This window comes from Diceros bicornis, chromosome 2, assembly GCF_020826845.1.
Source record: "Diceros bicornis minor isolate mBicDic1 chromosome 2, mDicBic1.mat.cur, whole genome shotgun sequence".
NCBI classification, from domain to species: Eukaryota; Metazoa; Chordata; class Mammalia; order Perissodactyla; family Rhinocerotidae; genus Diceros; species Diceros bicornis.
The window spans coordinates 4,557,417-4,580,639 of NC_080741.1; the positions used below are offsets into that span (position 1 = coordinate 4,557,417).

Consider the following 23,223-nt stretch of genomic DNA (forward strand, 5'->3'; position numbering starts at 1 on the left):
GGGCCCAGGGTTCACCGGTTCAGATCCCGGGCGCGCACCGACGCGCCGCTTGGCGGGCCATACTGTGGTGGTGTTCCACGTAAAGTGGAGGAAGATGGGCACAGATGTTAGCCCAGGGCCAGTCTTCCTCAGCCAAAAAAAAAAAGAGGAGGATTGGCAGATGTTAGCTCAGGGCCAAACTTCCTCACAAAAAAAACAAAAGTTCCTCTACACAGAGGCAACCCTCTGTTATATTTCTTGCATATCCTTTCAAAATATTTTTGTTGAAATTCAGCACCTCTCTCTTACACATACACACAAAAAACACAAAGTTCTACACTTTTGTTGTTTCATTTAATACTCTATCTTGGAGATTCTTCCATATAAGCACATGAAGATCTGCCTCATTCTTTGTCAGTTGCACTGCACTACGTTACAAACCTTGCGGCATATTTTCCACTGTGAGTACACACAAATATACCTGTGGGAATGAAACTGCCAGGTCAAAGGGCGCATGTTTACTTGATAATATACCACCAAAATGCCCTTCACAGAAGTTGTAGCAGTTTACACTGTCAATAGTTGTTGACAGTGCAGATTCTCCCCTCACTCTCATTCATACTGTGTGGTTGCATATTTTCATCTTTGACAACAACTACGTGAAAAAATGTGCGCTGTCTTCCTTCCTATTTCTTTTATTACAGGCTATGGAGCTTTTAATATATTTACACATAATTTCATTTCTTTTATTGTGGATTATTTTTTACTGTCCCATGCCTATTTTTCTCTCCTGTTATTGGTCTTTTATTGATTTACTTGATATATTAACAAAATTCACCTTTTCTCATAGTCATTCCATGTCTGTCTAAAAAAATTTTTTCCCCAATTTTTTGTTTGTTTTGCTTAATTTATGGACTCTTCTTCCCCCATTGTAGGAATCTATATTTTTATATATTCAAATTTATCACTTTCCCCTTATGAATTCTGCCTTGTTTAGAAAGTCTGTTTCTACTTTAAGATTAGAAAAAAAATTCTTCCATATTTTCTTCTGGTTCCGTAGTTTTAGGTATAATTTTTTGGCCTGACTGGAATTTATTTTGATGAAGAGGTAGTAATACTAATTTTTTGTTCAAAATAGCTAGCCAGTTGTCCCCAAACCACATATTAAATGATCAACATTCCCCCCACTGATTCAAATGCTGACTTTATTATATATCAATGGCTATGGCAGTATGGATCTACTTTTGGACTCTGTTCTGTTCCACAGAGGTATCTGTCTGTCCGTAAGCCAGAACCAACTGTCCAATTTCCATCACCTTACATTTGAGTATCTAGTGGTATCAGAAGTCCCCTGCCCTACTCTTCTTGTGCCAATTTTCAAAACACTCTTGCAAGTTTATTTTTCAATATCACCTTTAGGACCAGCTACTCTAGTTAAAAGAATCTACTTGCATTTTCATTTAATTTTTAGATGAAATGGAGAGAAATGACATCTTTATAAAATTCTTCCTATTAAGGGTCATAGTTTGTCCCTCAGAAGTTTTAAAGTTTTCTTCCCATCAGCCCTGTATATTTCTTGTTTTTGCTGCTGTATATGGAATCTTTCCTTCCACTGTGTTTGTTAAGTGACTGCTGTTTATAATGTGACTTCATCTATATGATCCGAGATGATTCCATTTTCTCCTTCAAAACTGTATACTTATTCTTTTGATCAGTTACACTGATTAGGTCTTTCAGAATGTTAAATAACAGTGGAGAGGGGAGTCGTCCTTGTTTTGTTTCTGACTTCAATATGAATACACAGTTTTTGGTAAGGAAGGTTACCTTACTTTTACATGTTCAATTTGAAATGAAAAAATTAGAGAGTTGTCAGAATTTTTAAACTGTATTACTTTACAGTTAATTTAGCTCATCAAAACAAAAGATGAAGTGGTAACATTCTTCAGTTCTGAAGACAGTGCTAAACTCACTAGATCATCTTTCTGAACTAATAAGTTAAGTAAGTCCCAAAAGAGCTACTATAAGGGGATTACCTCACTCAGCAAGTTTCCTACTAAAGTGCTGGCATAACTAAATTAACTAATTGGATTCTGTCAAAATAAGGTACGTGTGGGGATGATTTTAAGCTTTTTAAGTAAGAAGAGTTTTACCTTAAAGATTATTAAAATGTGAGTTTTATCACTTGCTCAAGAATTTAGATTATATCATCTTTATGGCACAGTATTTTTTACTCTCCTTGTTTTTATCAAAGGACGACTGCTAGGATACTCACGTAATTGCACAACGGCGCTTTCTCCGTTTGTTGCAATGTAGTGCAGCGTCTGTTCCCCATAGTAGGAAGCCCCTGTCTTGTCAACATCGGTACTAGCCATTACCAACACAGCAGTAGCTAGAACAGTAAAAACTTTAATTAGGTTTAAAACATAAATTAACCTAATGGTGATAAGAAAAATATTTAAAAAATGTAACAGAGCACATGTAAATTCTTATTAAATAAGCACTGAGACTTTTTTCTATATATGCAGGAATGTAAGTCTAAATTAATATTTGATAAACAAATTGAGAGATAAATGTATTTATCATACCTTTTTTATTCCATAGCATTGTAACCTTATCAGCCTTAAAGAAACTTTTATTGGCTAAAGCTGCATGAGGTCCCTCAAAGTTGGGGTACTGATATAACCTAACAAACGAAGGTGCACCCTTACTTCCTGGAACGTAGACAGCCACCTAAGATACACAGACATAAATCATTACTTAATTTTTTGAAGCATATAAACCAAGATGGACATGTTTGCACAGTTACTAAAAACTAGGAAAAGGTTTTATCTCATAATAGTCCACATAAACAAACAAAAACATATGGCAGTTACCTTGTAGGGTTGGGGTCCTGGCGATAACACAAAATCATTAATTTTTTGCAAATGCAATTTATTTGCAATTGTGTCTAAAAAAAAAAAAGTAAATGGTATTAGATTGATGAGAGAAGCTAATAGGAATATGTTAAATTCTGAATGCATTATAAAAGGTTAATGTAACTGTACACTAATACTGCTCATCGTATGTAGTCTCATGTCGGTAAGGCAGAGCAACACAGTGGAAAAAACATGAGGTGAAAGCAAGGCAGGGCCAGCCTGGTTGCACAAGCGGTTAAGTGCACGCGCTCCGCTGCTGTGGCCTGGGGTTCGCAGGTTCGGATCCCTGGCACGCACCGACGCACTGTTTGGCAAGCCATGCTGTGGCAGTGTCCCATATAAAGTGGAGGAAGATGGGCATGGACGTTAGCTCAGGGCCAGTCTTCCTCAGAAAAAAGAGGAGGATTGGCAGATGTTAGCACAGGGTTGATCTCCTCTCAAAAAAAAAAAAAAAATAGAAAGCAAGGCAGACCTACACTTGAATTCCTACTCAGTCACTTACTAGCTGTGACCTTAGGCAAGTAATGGGATTATGCACCTGACTCCCAGTGACTGATTTTAAGAGCACAGTGCCAGGCACATAGTAGGTATTCAATAAACATCAGTTCTCTTCTCTTCAACCTCTGCAATACAGTAGTCTTAGAAGTGGGAGGGCCGGCCCCGTGGCTTAGCAGTTAAGTGCGCGCACAGATGCACCGCTTCTCCGGCCATGCTGAGGCCGCGTCCCACATACTGCAACTAGAAGGATGTGCAGCTATGACATACAACTATCTACTGGGGCTTCGGGGCAAAAAAAAAGGAGGAGGATTGGCAATAGATGTTAGCTCAGAGCCGGTCTTCCTCAGCAAAAAGAGGAGGATTGGCACGGATGTTAGCTCAGGGCTGATCTTCCTCACAAAAAAAAAAGAAGTGGCAAAGATGACTCTAGCCTGCTACTGTAGAGTGTGGACATGGAAATTCTGTAACTAATATAATAAACAGATACTTGATAACAATGATCACAACACTAACAATGGCTGATATTTATTGAGTGCTTCATCTGTACCAGGCAGTCAGAACCCACCTTATGAACAATACTACTCCCCGAGTTAACGGGATCAAGAGCTGTTACTCTTTCTTTGTTCAAATTCAGAGATCAATAGCTGTTCAGAAGTAGCATACCGAACTGCCAAACTGACAGCTCCCTTCTTTTGGCATGCTCACCAAGAGGAAAGTAAGATAAGCAAGCAAGCTAACCCAAAATCAGTGGGGCAGGAATGAGTCTTGAAAGCAAGAAAACGAAACGCACGGCTATGCTTGTGTGCATGGTGCTCAGAATCAGCCTGCGTGCCATCTTTGGGACATGCCAACAGTTACCAATTCCTATTCTACTTTAATATACTCAAAAGCGTGCAGTCACTCTAAGGACAAAGGAACTGCAAAACTTTTTTCTTTCAATTATTTTCAGTAATCACGTTATTGGTGTTACTGTTGGTATTGCTATTCTAAGAATACTACGTGGCTAATGTGAAACAAAGCAAATGAATAATTATAGTCATGTGTTGCAAAATGACGTTTTGGTCAATGACAGACCACATATACAACTAATAAGATTAGTACCACACAGCTTAGGTGTGCAGTAAGCTATGCCATCCAGGTTTGTGTTAAGTACACTTTGTGACGTTTGCACAATGACGAAATCACCTAATGATGCATTTCTCAGACTGTATCCCCGTTGTTCAGTGATGCATGACTGTATGTGAATGTGACATTCTCAAACTATCACCTCTAGTACCCTAGAGAACCAGAACTCTTGTTGTAAGCAAAAGGAAATAGAGAGGTAAGATAAAAAAGAAATAAAAAAGATCTAGAAGCAATGATCAACATAGTAGCAATGAGAGTCCCCTACACCCAGACTGTGGGCTCTACATACAATTCCACTAAAAGGAACCAGAGTATCTTGCAGAATTGGCTGATTCCAGGTGCACCGGGGGAAATATACAAGATAATCCTAGAACGACTTGTCTTACCATATAGCAAAGAAGTCATTAAAGACTAATTGACCATGGATGAGACAATTTGAGCGTCAATAAGAATAAGAATTGCAATGCATTAAAACACATCATACATGTTTAAATCCATAGTTCATAAAGATGGGGGGAGAACTAACTGGTTGTAAAGGAGACTGCTAGAGAAAGAATTCATTATATTAAAAGTGATAAAGAGAAAGAATATTCATCCTGCCTTTCCTATATAAATGGTACCACGAGGAAACCAAACAGTAGATGAGGGAATTTCTCTTTATAGAAGTAGTAAGCTAATAAATGAGAGGGGAAGAGGGGATTAGAATATCATCAATTTGCAACCACTCATGAAATAATGGATCTAGGTATTGAACCAACCTACAAATGTCAACCAACCTACAAAATTAAAGACAATAAGATATTATGTGTTTCTTGATAAAAGAACCGAATATCGCCTTATGATGTAGTCTTGCCCTCATCTCCCCAAAAAAGAAGAACCTGAAGCTGACCAACTCTAGATCCAAACAGCTTTTTACAGAGGACAGAGGAACATGTTAAATACAGGATGGGATACATAGCAAAATTCAAACTATGGGAAAATATACAGGATAAGTAACCTTGTTTCATAAATAATAAATTGCAAGGGAGGAAAAAAAGAGATGGAGAGAGCACCTAGATCTTAAAAGAAACTTAAAAGATATATCAATCAATTGCAATGTGAGGGACCTTATTTGTATCCTAAGTTTTAAGAAACTTATAACATTTGCAATTATTAGAAATTTGAACACTGTGATAATGGTATTGTGGCTAACTTAAAAAAAAATAAAGAGCCGTAATCTTTAGAGGTACATACTGAAACATTTACAGGTAAAATTATATGATGTCTAGGATTGGCTTTGGCAGTATAACAGAGACGGAAGGTGGAGAGATGTATGGATGACGTAGGGTTGGTAATGGGTTGATGGTTATTGGGACTAGGTGTCTACTTTTGTGTTTGAAATTCAACACAATAAAACATTTAAAAAATTTGTATCACAGAATTTCAATAGCAACTAAACTCAGAAAGAGGTAGTCAAATGTCTTAACAGCAATTACTAGATAATAAAAAGTTATTATAAAAGAAAACCTTCATGTTATAGAATTTCATTAGCTTTTAGATTTATAAGAGTTATTCAAATGAATTACTATAACAGCAATTGTTGATTAAAACAGTAATAGTATTTAGGATGGGATATAAGGCAATCAAAACTGTATACATTTATAGTAAGTAATATAATGCCATATAAGGCAATCAACATTGTATACATTTATAATAAATAATAATATTATTTCATAAATCTTTCCATACTAAAATTGTTGTTTTCAAAGAAGTGAACTTCATTGTTAACATTTCGGGCACAAATAGTTTCATCTTCTGACCAGGATGGACACCTACATTGAAAAGAAAGAACAAAAAAAATTTAGACAAAAATGTAACATCACATGTTAAGATGTTAAGTTTCTGATATTGCTTACTACTTGAGGAAAAATACTTATAAATATGATGTCAAGTCAGTTCCTAATAGTTTTGGTCAGTGTATGTAACAGGAAAATATTGTTCCTTTTCATTCAAATACTAAACAAAAGAAAGAACAAGTTTTTACTCTATTACATCCCTACATACAAAATCCTTAAAATCTAGATTTTGGTCTGATAAACTATTTTCTAAGTCAATACCAGAGAAACAAGTATTATACAATGAAGGTATTTAAAATATGTTGCAAATAACTAGCATTTTAAAGCATTTATTTACCAATTTTGCATTTTTTTCTGGTTGAAAGACTTCAAACATGCCCCAGTTTTCATATCATAAAGCTGTAGGTTGGGTATCCCAGCTGTGCCATCTTTAGAAGCTGCAATAAAAACAAAATTTTTTGCAGTAATTGCCTCCTAACACTAGTGAAAAGATTTCATTTGCAAAAAAAATTGGAACAAGACTATAAAGATCAAGTAAAAGAGTTGCTATAAATCAACTTTCCCCTTTAGCTTTAATTATAGATTTAATCATCCATTCCTGAAGCCATGACAACATGACAGCTGTTTGAGCAAACTTCTGAAATGAGTTAATCACTACAGATTTTAAGAATACTTAATAAGACATTTCTTGTTTATTAAGTTTGACATGGTTTGCTGTTAAATGGATTAAACTGTCTTATTATGAAAGTTTTTATCTGTAAGTCACACACACAAAAAAGTTATATAAAACCACTCATGAGTCTCAATGGATTTTCAATTTCCCTTTTATTTACTTCGAAAAATAAGATTCATTAGAGTCCACGCCTCTTGAAAGAACAAACCCAGAAGATTTATAACCCAATAGTGATCTACTGTCATATATTTACCGAGCAATGTCTACATTATTAGAAAATATTTCTTAAAATAAACCCCTAGACCAGTTCTCAATATTCTACTAATCATCTATGAAGCACAGCTATGCAAAATGTTCAGGTAACATATTATTATATCTTTAAATGTGTTAGAAAATAGCACACCATTTCCTACTCTTTGTCATACCATACACATTTCTTGGATGTTGTGTCTACTATACTTCCTCTTTCACTTATAATGATTATTTAAAACCTTTTTTCATTTTAAAGGGCATTATTCTTCTTAATTTTTGAGATCTTTTCTATCCAGTGCTTATTTACTTTCTAAATTTTCCCTTGGCTGCTGCTTCTTCTCTATCTCATGATGGATCTTTTCACTAACTTACTGTACCTTGAAATTACTTAAAGTTCATCGTATTTGGGGAATACAAGATTCATTGTAGATTAACAATATTTACAAATACTATTTACTATTATAAAGATTAATTACTTTTCTATAAGGTTATAAACCTTCTCTTCTTTTGCCCACTAAATTGAATTTGTCCTATCAGAATAATTTTACAGTTGGAAAATACTTACTGGTATAAGGCTGCCATGTTGCCAGGACAGTGTTTTTTGGCGAGAACTCAAGGCAAACTGCCTTTGGGAGGTCGAAGGAGTGCAGTAGTCTCTTGTTAATGACACTGATAATATTTATTCTAGTTTCAAAAGAAATAACTTCAACAATGAGATACTGTTTTATAATAGCCAGCATTATCCAAAACATTCATACCTCTTTTCAAATATAGATCACTCTGAAGTGTTCATTTTTCATAAAAATCCATTTTTAGTTCTAGAAAATATTTAATAAACATCTTAACTAAAAAAAAGTGTCCATTTTACCAAAAGACCCCTATATAAGGCTGGTGTTGCGAAATAATATAAAATTAGCAGAAAGACAGAAGAAATGATTCCACCGTCTGCTGAAAAGGAAACAACAGGCCTTTAAGTGAACACAGAGCTAGACGAGCTGAGGTATAGAAGAGAAAAGAAAGCAGAAGTGCTCATGCAAAAGCACGTTTTTTCACTTTAGGAAATGGAAGTTGTAGCAGCTGGGGAAATCATCAAGGAGATTTTTGATGTCTATTAAAATCTCAGAAGCAGTCTCCAAAAGATAGGACTGTAAGAATTATTATGGTAAGATAATGACAAAAATTACAATAATTGTATAAATAAAAGCAATTTCCAGTTTTTGATGCTTTCTGTGTACCATGTTCTAGGCTAACTCTTTATGCACATTTTCTCATTTAATCCTCACAACAGTCTCATAAGATAGGTATTATCATCTCCATTTTACAAATGGTGACAGTGAGGCCTAGAAAAATTAAATGCTGTGATGATTTGCCCAGGATCACACAACTGATAAATGCCAGAGCCAAGCTTTAAACCCAATTTGGCCTGACTTAATCTTATGTACTCTTTCAGGTAAAAAAAAAAAGATACTTCATCTTATTCTAGAAATTGCTTAAAGTTACTTTGTTCTACTCAAGTTTGAGGACACTGGATTTAGGACAAGCAGAAATTGGTAAAAGGAATGAACGATTACTGCATATTGTTTAAACACACACACACACACACACACACACACACGATTCTTTACAACTTACTATAAATTATATATTTTAGAATTGCATGAAGCTTTCTTTTTTTGTTGTTGATAACCTTTAGTAATTATTCTTAGTGTAATAAAGGGTGTTTATTTCAATGAAAAAAACCCCACACATATTTAAGGAAAAATCAGTTCTAGTTTCTGACTTAGTTAACCACGAACGCAGCAAAGACTACAATCAATACACTACATTTATTTCCCTTGCCCCAGGAATATCATATATCACTGTGGCCACAGCACTTTAAGGAAATAAATGCTAGAATCAGGTATAGAAAATATCTATTAAAAAGATGGACACAGTACATGGGGATATATTAAAAGGATTCAGAGTTGAATCCAATAGAAAGCCAAGTGGGGATATGAATGAAGTATATAAAATAGTTAATAACAACTGCCAAGGTGAAAATAGACTTACTCAACAAACTCTGAGCCAGGAGAATAAGGGATACCTCCAAAAGACAATAGACAATGGAAAGAAGTATGGTATGACCCATTAGATAGTATAAACTAAAATGTGGATTTAAAAAATAAAACCCAAATACTCACAATAAGTTACACCAAAAGAAAGAAGAAAACTTGAGAGTACATTCTTTCTTTGAGGCTGAGGTTAAGACTGTTATGTTAGCATTGAGGATAAGACTCAATATGATTATATTCTTAATAATTTGAGAGTAGTTGGATTCAATAAACTTTAAAAAAATAAAAACCTGATTAATATTTTAATTATAAAAGCTAATTCTGCCAGCTACTTATAGTCATAAAAAGTGAATCAACTAATTCAACACAATCTTTTTAGCATTAATTTTAAAAATCACGTGTTTAATCCAATCTCATCTGATAGTTGAAAGACTTCAGAATACATTACCACTGTGTAAAAAACAACATTTAAAATGTACTTTTCAAACTAATGTATGCATTTCCTCCTTTTAAAAAACCCTAAGATAGCGTATCTGGTTAAAAACAACAAAATAACTTTAAACCAAGCAACAAATATTCCAGCATTTTCCTTGTTCTGTGAACTGAAATGTTGTAGTGACGATGGAAAAATTAAAAAGGACTGGTTTTCTTAGTGAAATTATGAGCATTAAATCAAAACACTTATATTTTTGGTAAGACCAATTTTGTAATCTGATTATTTTATGTAATATAGACTATACTACAATACTTTTGAATAACTTATAAAATATTTAGATGATACACATTTATATACAATAAAACTAATAGTAATAACTGCAGACAGTTACTAATTTAACAGCAAAGATATAAAGTATCTAAATCTAAGGTAAACAAGCAAAGAGAGTTATTCTCTAAGTGCTAGTGCAAAATTTAAGAAACACTTTTTTAGAGCACTATTTAAAACAACCTCTCAGCTTCTCCAACATTAAATGAATTGCTTTTTTTCATACATTACTTTTTAATTCTAAGTAACTAGATAAACAAGTCACGACACATAAATAGAAACTAACAACTCTGGAGGTGTTCCATGGAAGTTATGTTGGAGATAATATCTAACTGCATCATGACATTAAAAGACAGACTTTATTAATGATACCCAAATACATATTATTCAAATAATGAAGTTATGTTGCACATTCGTCACATATACACACAAAATATGTTATACAAACGAACACTAACTTTTCACCGTTGCCCCAGGCAAACAAGGTCCCATCCTTACTAAAGGTATAGACTTTGCAATTTTTCCCGGATTCCCTGAAAATGACAAGAAAAAAAGTTTAAATTAATAAGCATTAATACTTTTCAAAAAATCTGATTAAAAATCCACAATCTTACTACTAATTTAATGACTAAGAACTTACATAAATTTTGGAAGATAATTCCAAAACGTTTTAGTCTACCGAAATACTTTATCTCTTAAAATGCAGTGCCAACAACCACTATAAAGTAAGCTGGAAACTGATTTTATACCAACAGATCAATCTTAAGAAAGAAAGAGAGCCCTTTTCGGTGAATAACTAGTTTGTGCAAAATCCCAAAAATGTAAGTGAATGTGGAAGTTACCAGCTGTCAGCCCTGATCTTGAGAGGGCTGAAGGATTTCAATACAGAGACCTTGTGAAGAACGTCCCAGAGCACCTGCGTAACAAAACAATGGATAGAATACCCTCAAGTGGCTAACAAGTGCCCCTAGATTTGAAGGACAAAGACCTTCCATCAATTTCTCATGTGTAGAAACAGAAAGCATAACAACAATAAGAGGATCTTCACATTAAATAAATGCAGATACAGGATTCCGTACAAAAACAGACCTATGGAAATTGGACTTCTTGGCAATATTCTATCAAATGACCAAAATTCTAAGTACTGTTTATCTCTCAACTGGAGATGGCTACTATGAGTACGTCTTCCAGTGATAATGAAGACCCAAACAGAAATGTGTATGTGTGTACAAGTAGATGTCCATAAGTGTAGTCACAACTTTAGATGAGAACTTAATGGATAATAAATATCTGAATTATTAAATAACGCACTGAGAACTGACCAGTAGATCCCCCTTAAACTGGATACTTCCCCCTTAAACTGGATACTATCTTTGCATTAATTTATCGTATTTCTGTAATCACACAATAATAGAAGCTTTATATTATTATTTTATATACATATTTATATATAATATATTATATTATATGTTATATTTATAACGTAATATATAATAATTAGTATATATATAACATAAATGTATATTATATAATTATATAATAAAATATAAAATATATTCATATATTATATAATTATAATTTAATTATAATATTATTATATTAAAAACTATATATTTATATAGTTTGCAGTTACTGAAACATTTTTTTTTCTCTTTCTCCCATAAACGGCTACGATCAAGATGTCCTCCTTCCTACACTTGTGCAACTCATTTCTGAACCTTAAGGCAGATGATTTACAATTACCATATCAAATTCCACTCAGGTTTTGGCACATTAGTCCTGCCTACTGAGATCTATTTACATTTTGATTTTCTCTTTTAAAATATTAGCCATTCCTTAGAGATTTATATAATGTATAAATTATAAAACATCATCCTAAGCTAGCATGTAAATTAACTATGAGAATGTTGAATGAGCTCTGAACAAGATCTTGTGGTTCACCAACAGTCCTTCCCTCAAACCAAAATCAACTCATTAATCAGCTGACTCCACAGCTCTTAACCAATGGCAACTGATGATTATTATCATCCAACCAAAAGGCTTTCTCATTTCTCAGATACTTTGCTAAAATCATGTTTATGAAGTTTACTCTGATGTGTCTGGAAATTCTACTCAGAAAGGAAATGAGATAAGCTTGAAACAATTTGTTCTTAGCAAGCTCATTTTGACTCCAATAATCACCCCATTATTTCAATGATTATAAATGTCGTTTTAATACAGCATTCTACAATTGTGTTTAAGACTGAAGGCAAGCTTACTAGATTATAGTATCCAGAACTCAATTCTTTTCTTAATCGTGGCAATTGGGAAATTTTGTCTATTTCCTTCTGGTACAATCTTTTAAATAAAAAACTTCAAATATACACAAAAATAGAGAAAAAGTATGATAACTCACCCATGCACCTATCACCAAGTTTAAATAATTATTAACTCATGGCCAATTTTGTTTAATCTACTCTCTACTTTTATATTTAATGCAGAATATTTTAAAGCAAAACCAGATGTCGTATCATTTTACTTTATACTTCAGTATGCACCTCAGACTGATGAGGACATTTTTAAAAAACATAATCGCCACATGCCACTTCATCTCACAAAATTAACAATAACTCCTTACTATCATTTAATACCCAGTACTTGGATATCTCGGTTTTTAAAAGACCCCAGGTCATTCTAATGTGCATCCAAATTTGAGAACCATTCATCTAAAAGCTTGATTAGACTCAGGTTTTTTTTAACATTCATAGAAGTTAAGTACCATGTAGTTCCTATTGCAGCTCACCAGGAGACATGTAATGTCTTCTTGTCCCACTCTTCATGATGCTGAGACGGTACTGGACTCACTACGTGCCTCCTCAGATTCACCTAACCTTTCCTGCTCCCAGGGGGCAGTTACTTAATGAAGAGACCTGACCACCTCATCTAACGCCATTGGTTGTCTCAGCCTTGCCAGGAGTGAGGGCCACATTTCAACATGGATCCCATTATGCCTACTGCAGTTGCAGGAAGAGGAGCTCGGCACTCAGACTCAACCCAAACAGACCAAGAGAGGCTCTGGCTACACATACATTTCTCACCCTTCCTCTCCACAAGAGACTGTTCTGAGGCACGGCCGTTCCATACAGCCTCTGTGGAGACACACTGCATGACCAAGCAACACGGCTGTATTTTGTGAATCTGTCAGTTCAGAGCACCCCATGTTACATTTGCTTTCACTTCTTCTTTGCCTCATTCCCTTTTTCCCCTCATTTCTGCTGCCTTGGGATTACACACCCCAATGAAGAGCAGCACAAAAGCTTTGACAGACTGTTGTTTTCTAGAGTAGCGGTTTTCAAGTATACATGCATTCAAACCACCTGAGAATCTGGTTAAGATACAGATTCTGATTCAGTAAACTGGGTGGGGCCTAGATGTCACATTTCTGCACTGGCTCCAGGTGATGCCAATACGGCTGGTCTTGGGCCCATACTTCCTCTAACGAGGTTCTAGAGAACTAGGCCTGATAAAAAATTGGTCAATAGATTCAGGTGATGTCAGCCTGATTATAAAGTTCCTCATCAACAGTTCATTTAACAGTTTCAGCATCTTTTGATGATTATTTGCTTAGATCAGTGGTTCTCAAAGTGGGGTCTCCAGACTTGCAGCATTAGCGTTACCCGGGAACTTGTTAAAAATTCCAATTCTTGGGCCCCACCCCAGATCTAATGAATCGGAAAATCTGGGGAGGGAGCAGCAATTTGTGTTTTAAAAAGCTCTTCAGATGCATGCTAAAGTTTGAGAACCACTGATATATGATTTCTTTAGGATTACAAAGCGCTGATTATCTAATCCTGTCATTCCTTCTGCATTTACTAACTGGAATTCTTCTATAAAGAAGTTTTCCTCATCAACAATTTGGTTACTCTGAAAAACAGTCTGTAGAGGAAAGGCAAGATAAATTCTTGATCCCTTCTCTTTATTTATCAGTTTTCAAAGTAATGAGCAAGGATCCCAACAACCTCCAATACTGACCAATAAGATTTGGAGAGAGGGGGATTTTGGGGGAGTGTTCATATATACTTGACATGTCTTAACCCTCTTAGTCATAATTCTTCTTAATGCTCAAATTGTACTGTCTTAGGTTGGCGTGAACGTCTTCAAGTTGATTCCTGTAACCCTTTAACAAAACCCCATTCGTCTTTTACAGCTTCCTTGCTTTCTAGCTTAGATGTCTATAGCTCAGCTTGTACATTTTCCATCCTAGACCTGGAGTTCGCCACTTCCCCAAGAAACTGGCTCCTTTTAGAGAACAATGGTGTTTAGAAGATCACAATCTATGAGGCAGCAGTATTCACTGCTATTAGGTTATCGCTGCTTCTAGACCTTTTCATTGGACAGAGCCAGGAAATACAAATGATTTTATGAAAAGAAATTCTGAGTTCATATCGATATATGCAACTCTATCCCTTCACTCTTATACTGAAAATCTTGTTTCCCAATGACATTAATATAACTACTTGTTGTATCCTACAGTAGATTTAAAACAACAGCATCAACTTCCTGTTAACAATACAACTATTCAATGCAGTTAAGAATTTTGCAGTCATCATATGGTTATACTGCCAACTTGTTTCTGTTTTCCATTTTATTTTTATTTTTTATTTTTTTTAATTTAAAACAACTACATTGTCCAAAGTCAAAACTATATATATCAAAGTTCATTCACAGACATATCCCCTGCATCCTGTAACTCTCTCTCCCCCTACAGATAATCACTTTTATTAGTTTTGGCTTACCCTTTCAGTGTTTCTTTTTGGGAAAAATATATCTATATATCTAGCTAGCTATATATTATATATATATATACTAGTATTTCCTTCCTTTCTTATACCTTTTTCATTCTCCGATTTCATGAAGATTATAGGCAGTGGTTTGGTGATCACATGTGGAAGATTTTCCTCATTCCCTAACATAAAATTCTTTTAAGCTAGAGGCTTGAGGGGCCGGCCCGGTGGTGCAAGCGGTTAAGTGCGTGCACTCCACTGCGGCGGCCTGGGTTCGCTGGTGCGGATCCGGGCACGCACCGACGCACCGCTTGTCAAGCCATGCTGTGGCGGTGTCCCATATAAAGTGAAGGAAGATGGGCATGGATGTTAGCCCAGGGCCAGTCTTCCTCAACAACAACAACAACAAAAAAAAAAAAAGCTAGAGGCTTGAACTCAATGACACTATTGTCTACACTTTTTCTTTTAAACATGCTCAAGCTATTACTGCTGTCCCTCAGTATCTGTGGGGGATTGGTGCCAGGACCCCCCACTGGGGATACCAAAATCGGCCAGTGCTCAAGTCTCTTATATAAAATGGCATAGTATTTGCATACAACCTATGCACATCCTCCCATATACTATAAATCATCTCTAGATTACTTACAATACCCTAAAACAATGTAAATGCTATGTAAAGAGTTGTTATACTGTATTGTTTAGGGAATAATGACAAGAAAAGTCTGTACACATTTGGTACAAACGCAACCATCCTAGGCCTTTTGGTACCCGACTGGTTGAATCCAAGGATGTGGAACCCGCAGAAACAAAGGGCCAACTGTCCGTATTTTCAAATCTAAAGATCATTTTTCTTGATAGAGAATATGCATTCTTTCTGTTTTCTGTTAATATTATATAACACATCCTAAGAAACTAGCTTATCTGTTTTTTTCTTTCCTGTTCAGAATATAACAACAACAAAAATAATTTAGAATGTATTATACAGTTCCCTATAGCATCACTCAACAAAATAACCCATACCTTGGAAACACTGTGCTTTCTGTAAAATGTGGTGGTCCATTCACCATGTACAGTCCTTCTGATCCTCGGACTAAAGAAATAAAACGGAAAGAACCACCATTACTTTGTTAATAACACTCAGTTATCACAAATGTTTTAAAAAACAAAAAGCTTTCAGTCAAAATATTAATGAAATTATTAAATATTTCATAGAACTCTAGAACGTTAGCATTAAATGGGCACATTTTTCTTACCATATTGCATGAATCATGTAACTGCTGAGAAATAAATAGGTAACGCAATGGACTAAATGTTTGTGTCTTCCCCAAACCCTCATGTTGAAACCCTAATCCTAATGTGCTGGTATTTGGAGGTGGGGCCTTTGAGAAGCAATGAGATCACAACAGTGGAGCCCTCATGAAGGGGATTAGTGCCCTTATAAAAAGAGTCCCAGAGAGCTCGCCAGCTCTCTCTCTGCCACGTAAGGATACAATAAGAGGTTGGCAGTCTGCAACCAGAAGAGGGCCCTCACCAGAACCTGACCATGCTGGCACTCTGATCTGAGACTTTCAGCCTCTAGAACTGTAAGAAATAAATTTCTGTTGTTTATAAGTTACCCAGTCTGTGGTACTTTGTTATAGCAGCCTGAACTGACTAAGACAGGTAATATCCCTCTTATTTTTTTTCCTATAAATCATATTCATTTAGTGTCTAAGGAGACTACCTCAATAAATCCACTTTTATCTATTTTATAAGAAATCTATGCATGTGCATTGAGATACAACATTCATACTTATATTCCTTTATTCAAATGGAAAAAAAGTGATCTCAGTATTATGTTTTCACATTTTTTTAGAATCCCATTTTCAAAACGTATGGATGTTAGAAACAATCAGAAGCTGAGTCTAAGTTCAATATTCTTTGTATCAGCTTACTCTCTCATGTAACTTTTATAAATAAAAACTCAAAATTTTAACTGTCTCCGGTGAAAGGTAGGTGTGCTGTAGTAGAAAGGACATGAACTCAGAGGCAGACTTCTGTTTATATCGGCTACGGAACCCTGGATACATCACCACCTCTAAATCTGTGCCCTAAGCTGTAAAATGGAAGTATCACAACACAGGGTGGCTGTGTGCTTTACATAAAATAATAACAGGAAAATATAGTATATACGCAAAGTTCTTAAAAAATGTAAGGCATTACTAATCTATTTACAATTTCTCAAAGGAAGAGAGCAAGTGGGATGAGAAACATTCATTTACTAAGCCCCCAATGATAGTAATATCATAAAAAATTAAGTGGGCACAAAGTTCAAGATTAAATAAGCAAAAACATCTATAGAACTAGATTATATTTTTTTAAATGGCTCAATTAGAAGCTTCGAAAACTGAACCAAATAAACTGATCATTCATTCAACGAATGCTTATTGGGCAAAAACCTACTTCCCAGATCCTATGTTGAGTACTGAAGATACAACAGGGAGGAAAATCAACCTTGTCCCTGACCTCATTAATAAATAATTAGTCAAATATATGGAATTCTATAACTGTGTTTAGTGCTACAAAGGAAAGACATATGGGGCTAACAGAGTGAATAATAGGGAGTTTTGACCTAAAAATGGAAGGTTAGGGAAAGCGTCCTTGAGTAAGTGATTTGTGTGTTGAGATACGAAGAAGGAATAGCAGTTAACAAGAGAAAAGCAGCAAGTGCAAAACTCCATAGCAAGAGAGATGACAGAGCATCAGAGGAAAGGAAAGAAGGCCTGTGTGGCTGGAAGGAGATGGAGACAGACAAGAAAACAGGGCTCAGACCAAGCAGGATCTTGTGGTCTAAGTTAGGCAATGCTGGCCTATAGCCAGAAACTTCAAAAGGGTTTTAGGCAGATTTTTAAAACCAGATTTGCATTTTGAAAAGGTCAGTCTGGTACCGTTTAGAGAATGAACTCAAAGAGGAGGGTAAGAGTGGATGTAAAGAGACTATTCACGACCATTCTGCAGGGCCAGCCCCGCTGGCCTTGTGGTTAAGTTTGATGCGCTCCACTTTGGCGGCCCAGGAAGATTGGCAACAGATGTTAGCTCAGGGTGACTCTTCCTCAGAAAAAAAAAAAGACAGTTTTGCAGTAGTCCCACAGGAGAGATTATGGAAACTTGGACTAGGATGGGGCAGTGGAAATGCAAAGTGGAGAATGAATGTTCAATATTTAGAAGATAAAATTGACAGAACTTGGTGATGAGTTACTACTTTGTCAGCTAGAGTTCTTGCTAGCAGCCACAGTAGAGGAGCTGAAGAGGAGAAAAAGTTTTACGAGGTCCATGGCTATAATTCCATCTGCTCCCTTTTCCGCCAGCTAATCACAAATCTCCCACTCTTCTGGTGGTACTGCACAAGCAGCAAAGTTGGTAGACAGAGGCTGCTCTTGACTCAAACTCTGATCCCTATTTCCTTTTCTCCCTCAGGGGACAGTTCTCAGAACACTGATTTTCTACCTGAGAACTAACCAGCTCACTTTTCAGACACTGAAAGTAATATACGTTACAGTCCCAAAGTAAATAATTTAAAGTTAGAATGAAAGTACAAGAACCACTGATGAACAAGATAAAAATCTATGCCCTAGGGGCCAGCCCGATGGCACAGCGGTTAAGTGCGCGTGCTTCGCTGCTGCGGCCCAGGGTTCGCAGGTTCAGATCCCGGGAGTGCACCGACGCACCGCTTGTCAAGCCATGCTGTGACGGCGTCCCATATAAAGCAGAGGAAGATGGGCACGGATGTTAGCCCAGGGCCAATCTTCCTCAGCAAAAAGAGGAGGATTGGCAACAGATGTTAGCTCAGGGCTAATCTTCCTCACACACACAAAAAATCTATGCCCTAATGGAGCTTCCTTTCTAGTGGAGGGATGGAAAATAAGTAAGTAAACATACAATTGAACCATGAGTTTCCTGTTAGACATCCACAAGTATACAACTAGACACCATGTCTCCTCATGAACAGAGCACTAGATGGAGTTGCCAAATTGCTGTGGGTAGTTTGTCCTTGAATAATCTAAAGCCTAGCAAAGTGTTCTGCACATCTCAAAATCCAAACTCCTTACACCAAGGCCTACAAGGCTCTATGTGATCTGGCTGGCCCCTGCACAGCTCCATGTGCTAGGCATTAGGAATTTAAAAAATGAATCCATCACTGCATTGAACATAACGATTTCAAAGGAGCTCAGTCTATGGCTACTTCTTGAATGAAACACTGACGATATCTATTCTAAAAATCTCTAATGACACTTAGAAAACATTTTGTGCCAGAAAATGTTTTCCTAGATTTAAAAACTATGAAGTTTAATTCTTTATCATCAAAATTCTCAATTGCTGGGCCAGCCCCGCGGCTTAATGGTTAAGTGCGCGCACTCCGCTACTGGCAGCCCGGGTTCGGATCCCGGGCGTGCACCGACACACCGCTTCTCCGGCCATGCTGAGGCCGCGTCCCACATACAGCAACTAGAAGGATGTGCAGCTATGACATACAACTATGTACTGGGGCTTTGGGGGAAAAAATAAATAAATAAATAAAAATTATATAAAAAAAATTCTCAATTGCTGCTTGGCCTTTTGACTAAGATCAAGTGTAGCATCAAAATTCTCTTAAGACACAGACAACGCAGTGCTATTTCTCATCACCAAATCAATCATCTGCTGCAACATCACGTATGATACATTATGATTAGAAGAGAACAGGCCATTCTTTTTTTTTTTTTTTTTTGTGAGGAAGATCAGCCCTGAGCTAACATCCAATGCCAATCCTCCTCTTTTTGCTGAGGAAGATTGGCCCTGGGCCAACATCCGGGCCCATCTTCCTCTACTTTTATATGGGACGCAGCCACAGCATGGCTTGACAAGCGGTGCAGAGGTGCGCGCCCGGGATCTGAACCTGTGAACCCTTGGGCTGCCAAAGCGGAGTGCGAGAACTTAACCGCTATGCCACGGGGCCGGCCCCAGGCCATTCTTTTCTTAATACTTAGTACTTAATACTTAAACCTTAATCAAGGTTTTAACATACACTTATTTGAGAGATTAATCAAAAATGAATTTCCCAAACAAGGAGTTTAGTTACCAGATGACACTTTATTCCTAGATTACATAAAATTTTGTCAGCCTAAAGAGGTCCCTCCCACAAGCTGCAGTGGTAATTTAACACACTAGGAGCTCTCTTTCAGAATTCATACACAGGCCTAGGAAAACAACACAGCACAGCATCAGTGTGGTCCCAACGAAGGTGCAATGTAATTAGAAAAAGTGATGCAATCACACCACATTCTCTTGTCTTTACTGCCGGCCCCAAGATCATATGCCTGAAGTGACTGGCAAAAAAGAAAAAGCAAAGAGCTTTCCCCAGCTCAATGCAGCTTCCTGTGTTCTCATGACACTTGTAACTAGTGACCTTGGTCCTCTATCTTTATCGACTTTGCCGTTATCACTGACCACAATGTTTACTTGGGGAAATTTCAACAAGTTTGTATATTAGACTACAGTGGCAGCTATACCTCAGAACCCACGAGGTAGCCTTCTCGCCACAGCAGTGAGAACTTTCAGGGTATTCAGGGCAACTAGTACAGGACTAGTACTTCCTTTTCTAAAACTTCTATTTCTTACCTATATCCCAAACTAAGATAGGTGGAGCTGCTATAGACTACACGTGTACCCACCCCTCAATTCATATGTTGAAACTTAATCCCTAATGTGATGGTATTTGGAGGTGGGATCTTTGGGAGGTAATTAGGTCATAAGGGCAGAGCCCTCACGAGTGGGATTAGTGCCCTTACAAAAGAGATCCCAGAGAGCTCCCTTGCCCCTTCTGCCATGTGAGGACACAGCAGAGGATGGCTGTCTATGAACCATGAAGCGGGTGCTCACCAGACATTCAACCTGCCAATGCCTTGATCTTGAACTTCCCAACCTCCCAAACTGTGAGAAATAAATAAAAATGTTTATAAGCCACCCAGTCTGTGGGAATTTTCTTATAGGAGCCTGAGCAGACTAAGACAGGAGTAGGGGGGAGAAAAATCTCCACTTAACCCACACTCTTTCATGCGGATTATTAACCCAAAATCTTAGAAGGCAACACTTCACAGAAAAGTCAGTATGAAAAGTGCCACGTCTTTCCTGCTCAAGTAGCATTATCTCATGTGGTTTTCAATTTCTGGTTTCAGTATGTTTCTGGAGAAGCAAAATCTTGAGTCAAATTAATCAACTGCTTTTCAACAAGCACACATTCACATTCTAAAAAAGAACACTTTTAAAAGAAAAAATCCAAAGGTCACATACATGTATGATTCTGTTTACACAGCACTCCTGAAATGACAAAATTATTGTGATAGAGGACCAATGAGTGGTAGCCAAAGGTTAGAGACGGAAGGAGGGTCTGAGTATAAAAGGGGAGCATCTTCTCTGTGGTGGTGGAGTAGTTCTATATTGCATGGAGCAACTCTGTACTCACTACCAGCAGTTCTGATAGTAGTGGTTGCGTGAATCTACACGTGATAAAATTTCTTGGTACCATACACACATACACAAACTGGTGGAATCCAAAGGAGGACTGTGGTTTTGGTAAATAGTACCATACCACTGTCCATGTCCTGGTTTTGATAATGGACTATAGTTATAGAAGACATGTATTATCACTGGGGAAAGCTAGGTGAAGAGAACATGAGAACTTTCTTTACTGTTCTTATAACTTCTTCTAAGTCTTAAACTATATCAAAATAAAAGGCTTTTAAAAATCCCATTGTTTTGAGTAATGCTTTGTTCACAATATAGCAAAAAATTAAACTAATCAAAAGTTTTTAAACACTGCTCAAGAATGGAGTTTCTTGGGAATACGGGCAAAAGTGTTAAATCAAAATCAAAAATTGAATAGACCAAGATTTCTGTACTAAGTTAAAAACACATTCCATCAGACAAAAGTACACATCAAAGCTACTTTAAAGACTGATGACACTGTTGGTCCTTTACGATAGCTATGTCTATTTTAGGGGAACTAATTATCAGTTGAATTCATCATAAAAATTGTATGACGTCATTGTACTTTTGTCCATACATATAAACTACTATTTAAAACAAATATTTTGGGGCCGGCCCCGTGGCTTAGTGGTTAAGTGCGCGCACTCCACTACTGGCAGCCCGGGTTGGGATCCCAGGCGCACACCGACACACCGCTTGTCTGGCCATGCAGAGGCGGCGTCCCACATACAGCAACTAGAAGGATGTGCAGCTATGACATACAACTATCTACTGGGGCTTTGGGGAGAAAAGGTGAAAAAGAAAAAGGAGGAGGATTGGCAATAGATGTTAGCTCAGAGCCGGTCTTCCTCAGCAAAAAGAGGAGAATTGGCATGGATGTTAGCTCAGGGCTGATCTTCCTCACAAAAAAAAAAATTAGGGGCTGGCCCGGTGGCTTAGCGGTTAAGTGCGCGCACTCTGCTGCTGGTGGCCCGGGTTCGGATCCCAGGCGCGCACCGACGCACCGCTTCTCCGGCCATGCTGAGGCCGCGTCCCACATACAGCAACTAGAAGGATGTGCAACTATGACATACAACTATCTACTGGGGCTTTGGGGGAAAAAAAATAAATAAATAAAATAAAAAAAAAATTAAACGAATGTTTTATTTCACATCTCCCTACAGAGAAGCATAACTGTGAGAAAGTATGGCAAGACATTTTGGAGCCACTAAGATGCTTTATTGGATTTAATTAGTTTGAGCAATTTCTTACACAAATTTTAATAAATGGATATACAAAGTTTATTAGAAGGAACACAAAATCAGGTTCATAACAAAACATAAACTGTATTACAAGTTAATAAAAAGCAAAAATAAATATGGACTCAAAACAAAATCTTTTCAATAACTGCAACAATTTTTTCTACATATGACTTTCTAATTAGGAATTCATTTTAATTAGAAGGGACTGAATGCAAAACAGTGAATAGAATGTGGAGACAGCTTAATGCAGTGTATTGAGACTATATGATTCCTTTAAACGCTTACAAAGTCCTTGATTTTAAGCATTGTAAGAAAAATTGTCATTCTTGGTTAATTTGACTATGAATGAAGTGGTTATCTTTCATTAATTTATTCCTCCATTAATCATTTAGAGTGTTTATTGTTTAACAGGCACTGTACTTGGTACTGAGAAGGCAGGGATGAATAAGACCCTACCTCTGCCATCAAGGAGTTCAGTCTAGCAGGGGAGAAAAGCATCTAAACAACTAGGTAGTTATCCTATGTGACGAGTGGGGGGAAAAAAAAAAAACAAGTATATACAAGCTATGAAAATAGCCTGGGGAGTGACTACCTGGGAAGAGTGAGGAAAGGCTTCACAAACCA

At 36.7% G+C, this 23,223-nt stretch overlaps 1 protein-coding gene across 1 annotated transcript in view; it reads right to left on the reverse strand.

The window, feature by feature from the left end:
• EIF2A (eukaryotic translation initiation factor 2A) overlaps positions 1 to 23,223 on the reverse strand; it is a 36,478-nt gene that overhangs the window by 11,689 nt on the left and 1,566 nt on the right. Inside the window, exons 2-9 of the mRNA XM_058551014.1 lie at positions 15,875 to 15,944; positions 10,550 to 10,624; positions 7,843 to 7,961; positions 6,690 to 6,789; positions 6,246 to 6,328; positions 2,853 to 2,926; positions 2,565 to 2,709; positions 2,252 to 2,368 (exon numbers count right to left, since the gene is read on the reverse strand). Of these exons, the coding sequence (XP_058406997.1) occupies positions 2,252 to 2,368; positions 2,565 to 2,709; positions 2,853 to 2,926; positions 6,246 to 6,328; positions 6,690 to 6,789; positions 7,843 to 7,961; positions 10,550 to 10,624; positions 15,875 to 15,944 (783 nt within the window). The remainder of the gene's footprint in view (positions 1 to 2,251; positions 2,369 to 2,564; positions 2,710 to 2,852; positions 2,927 to 6,245; positions 6,329 to 6,689; positions 6,790 to 7,842; positions 7,962 to 10,549; positions 10,625 to 15,874; positions 15,945 to 23,223) is intronic.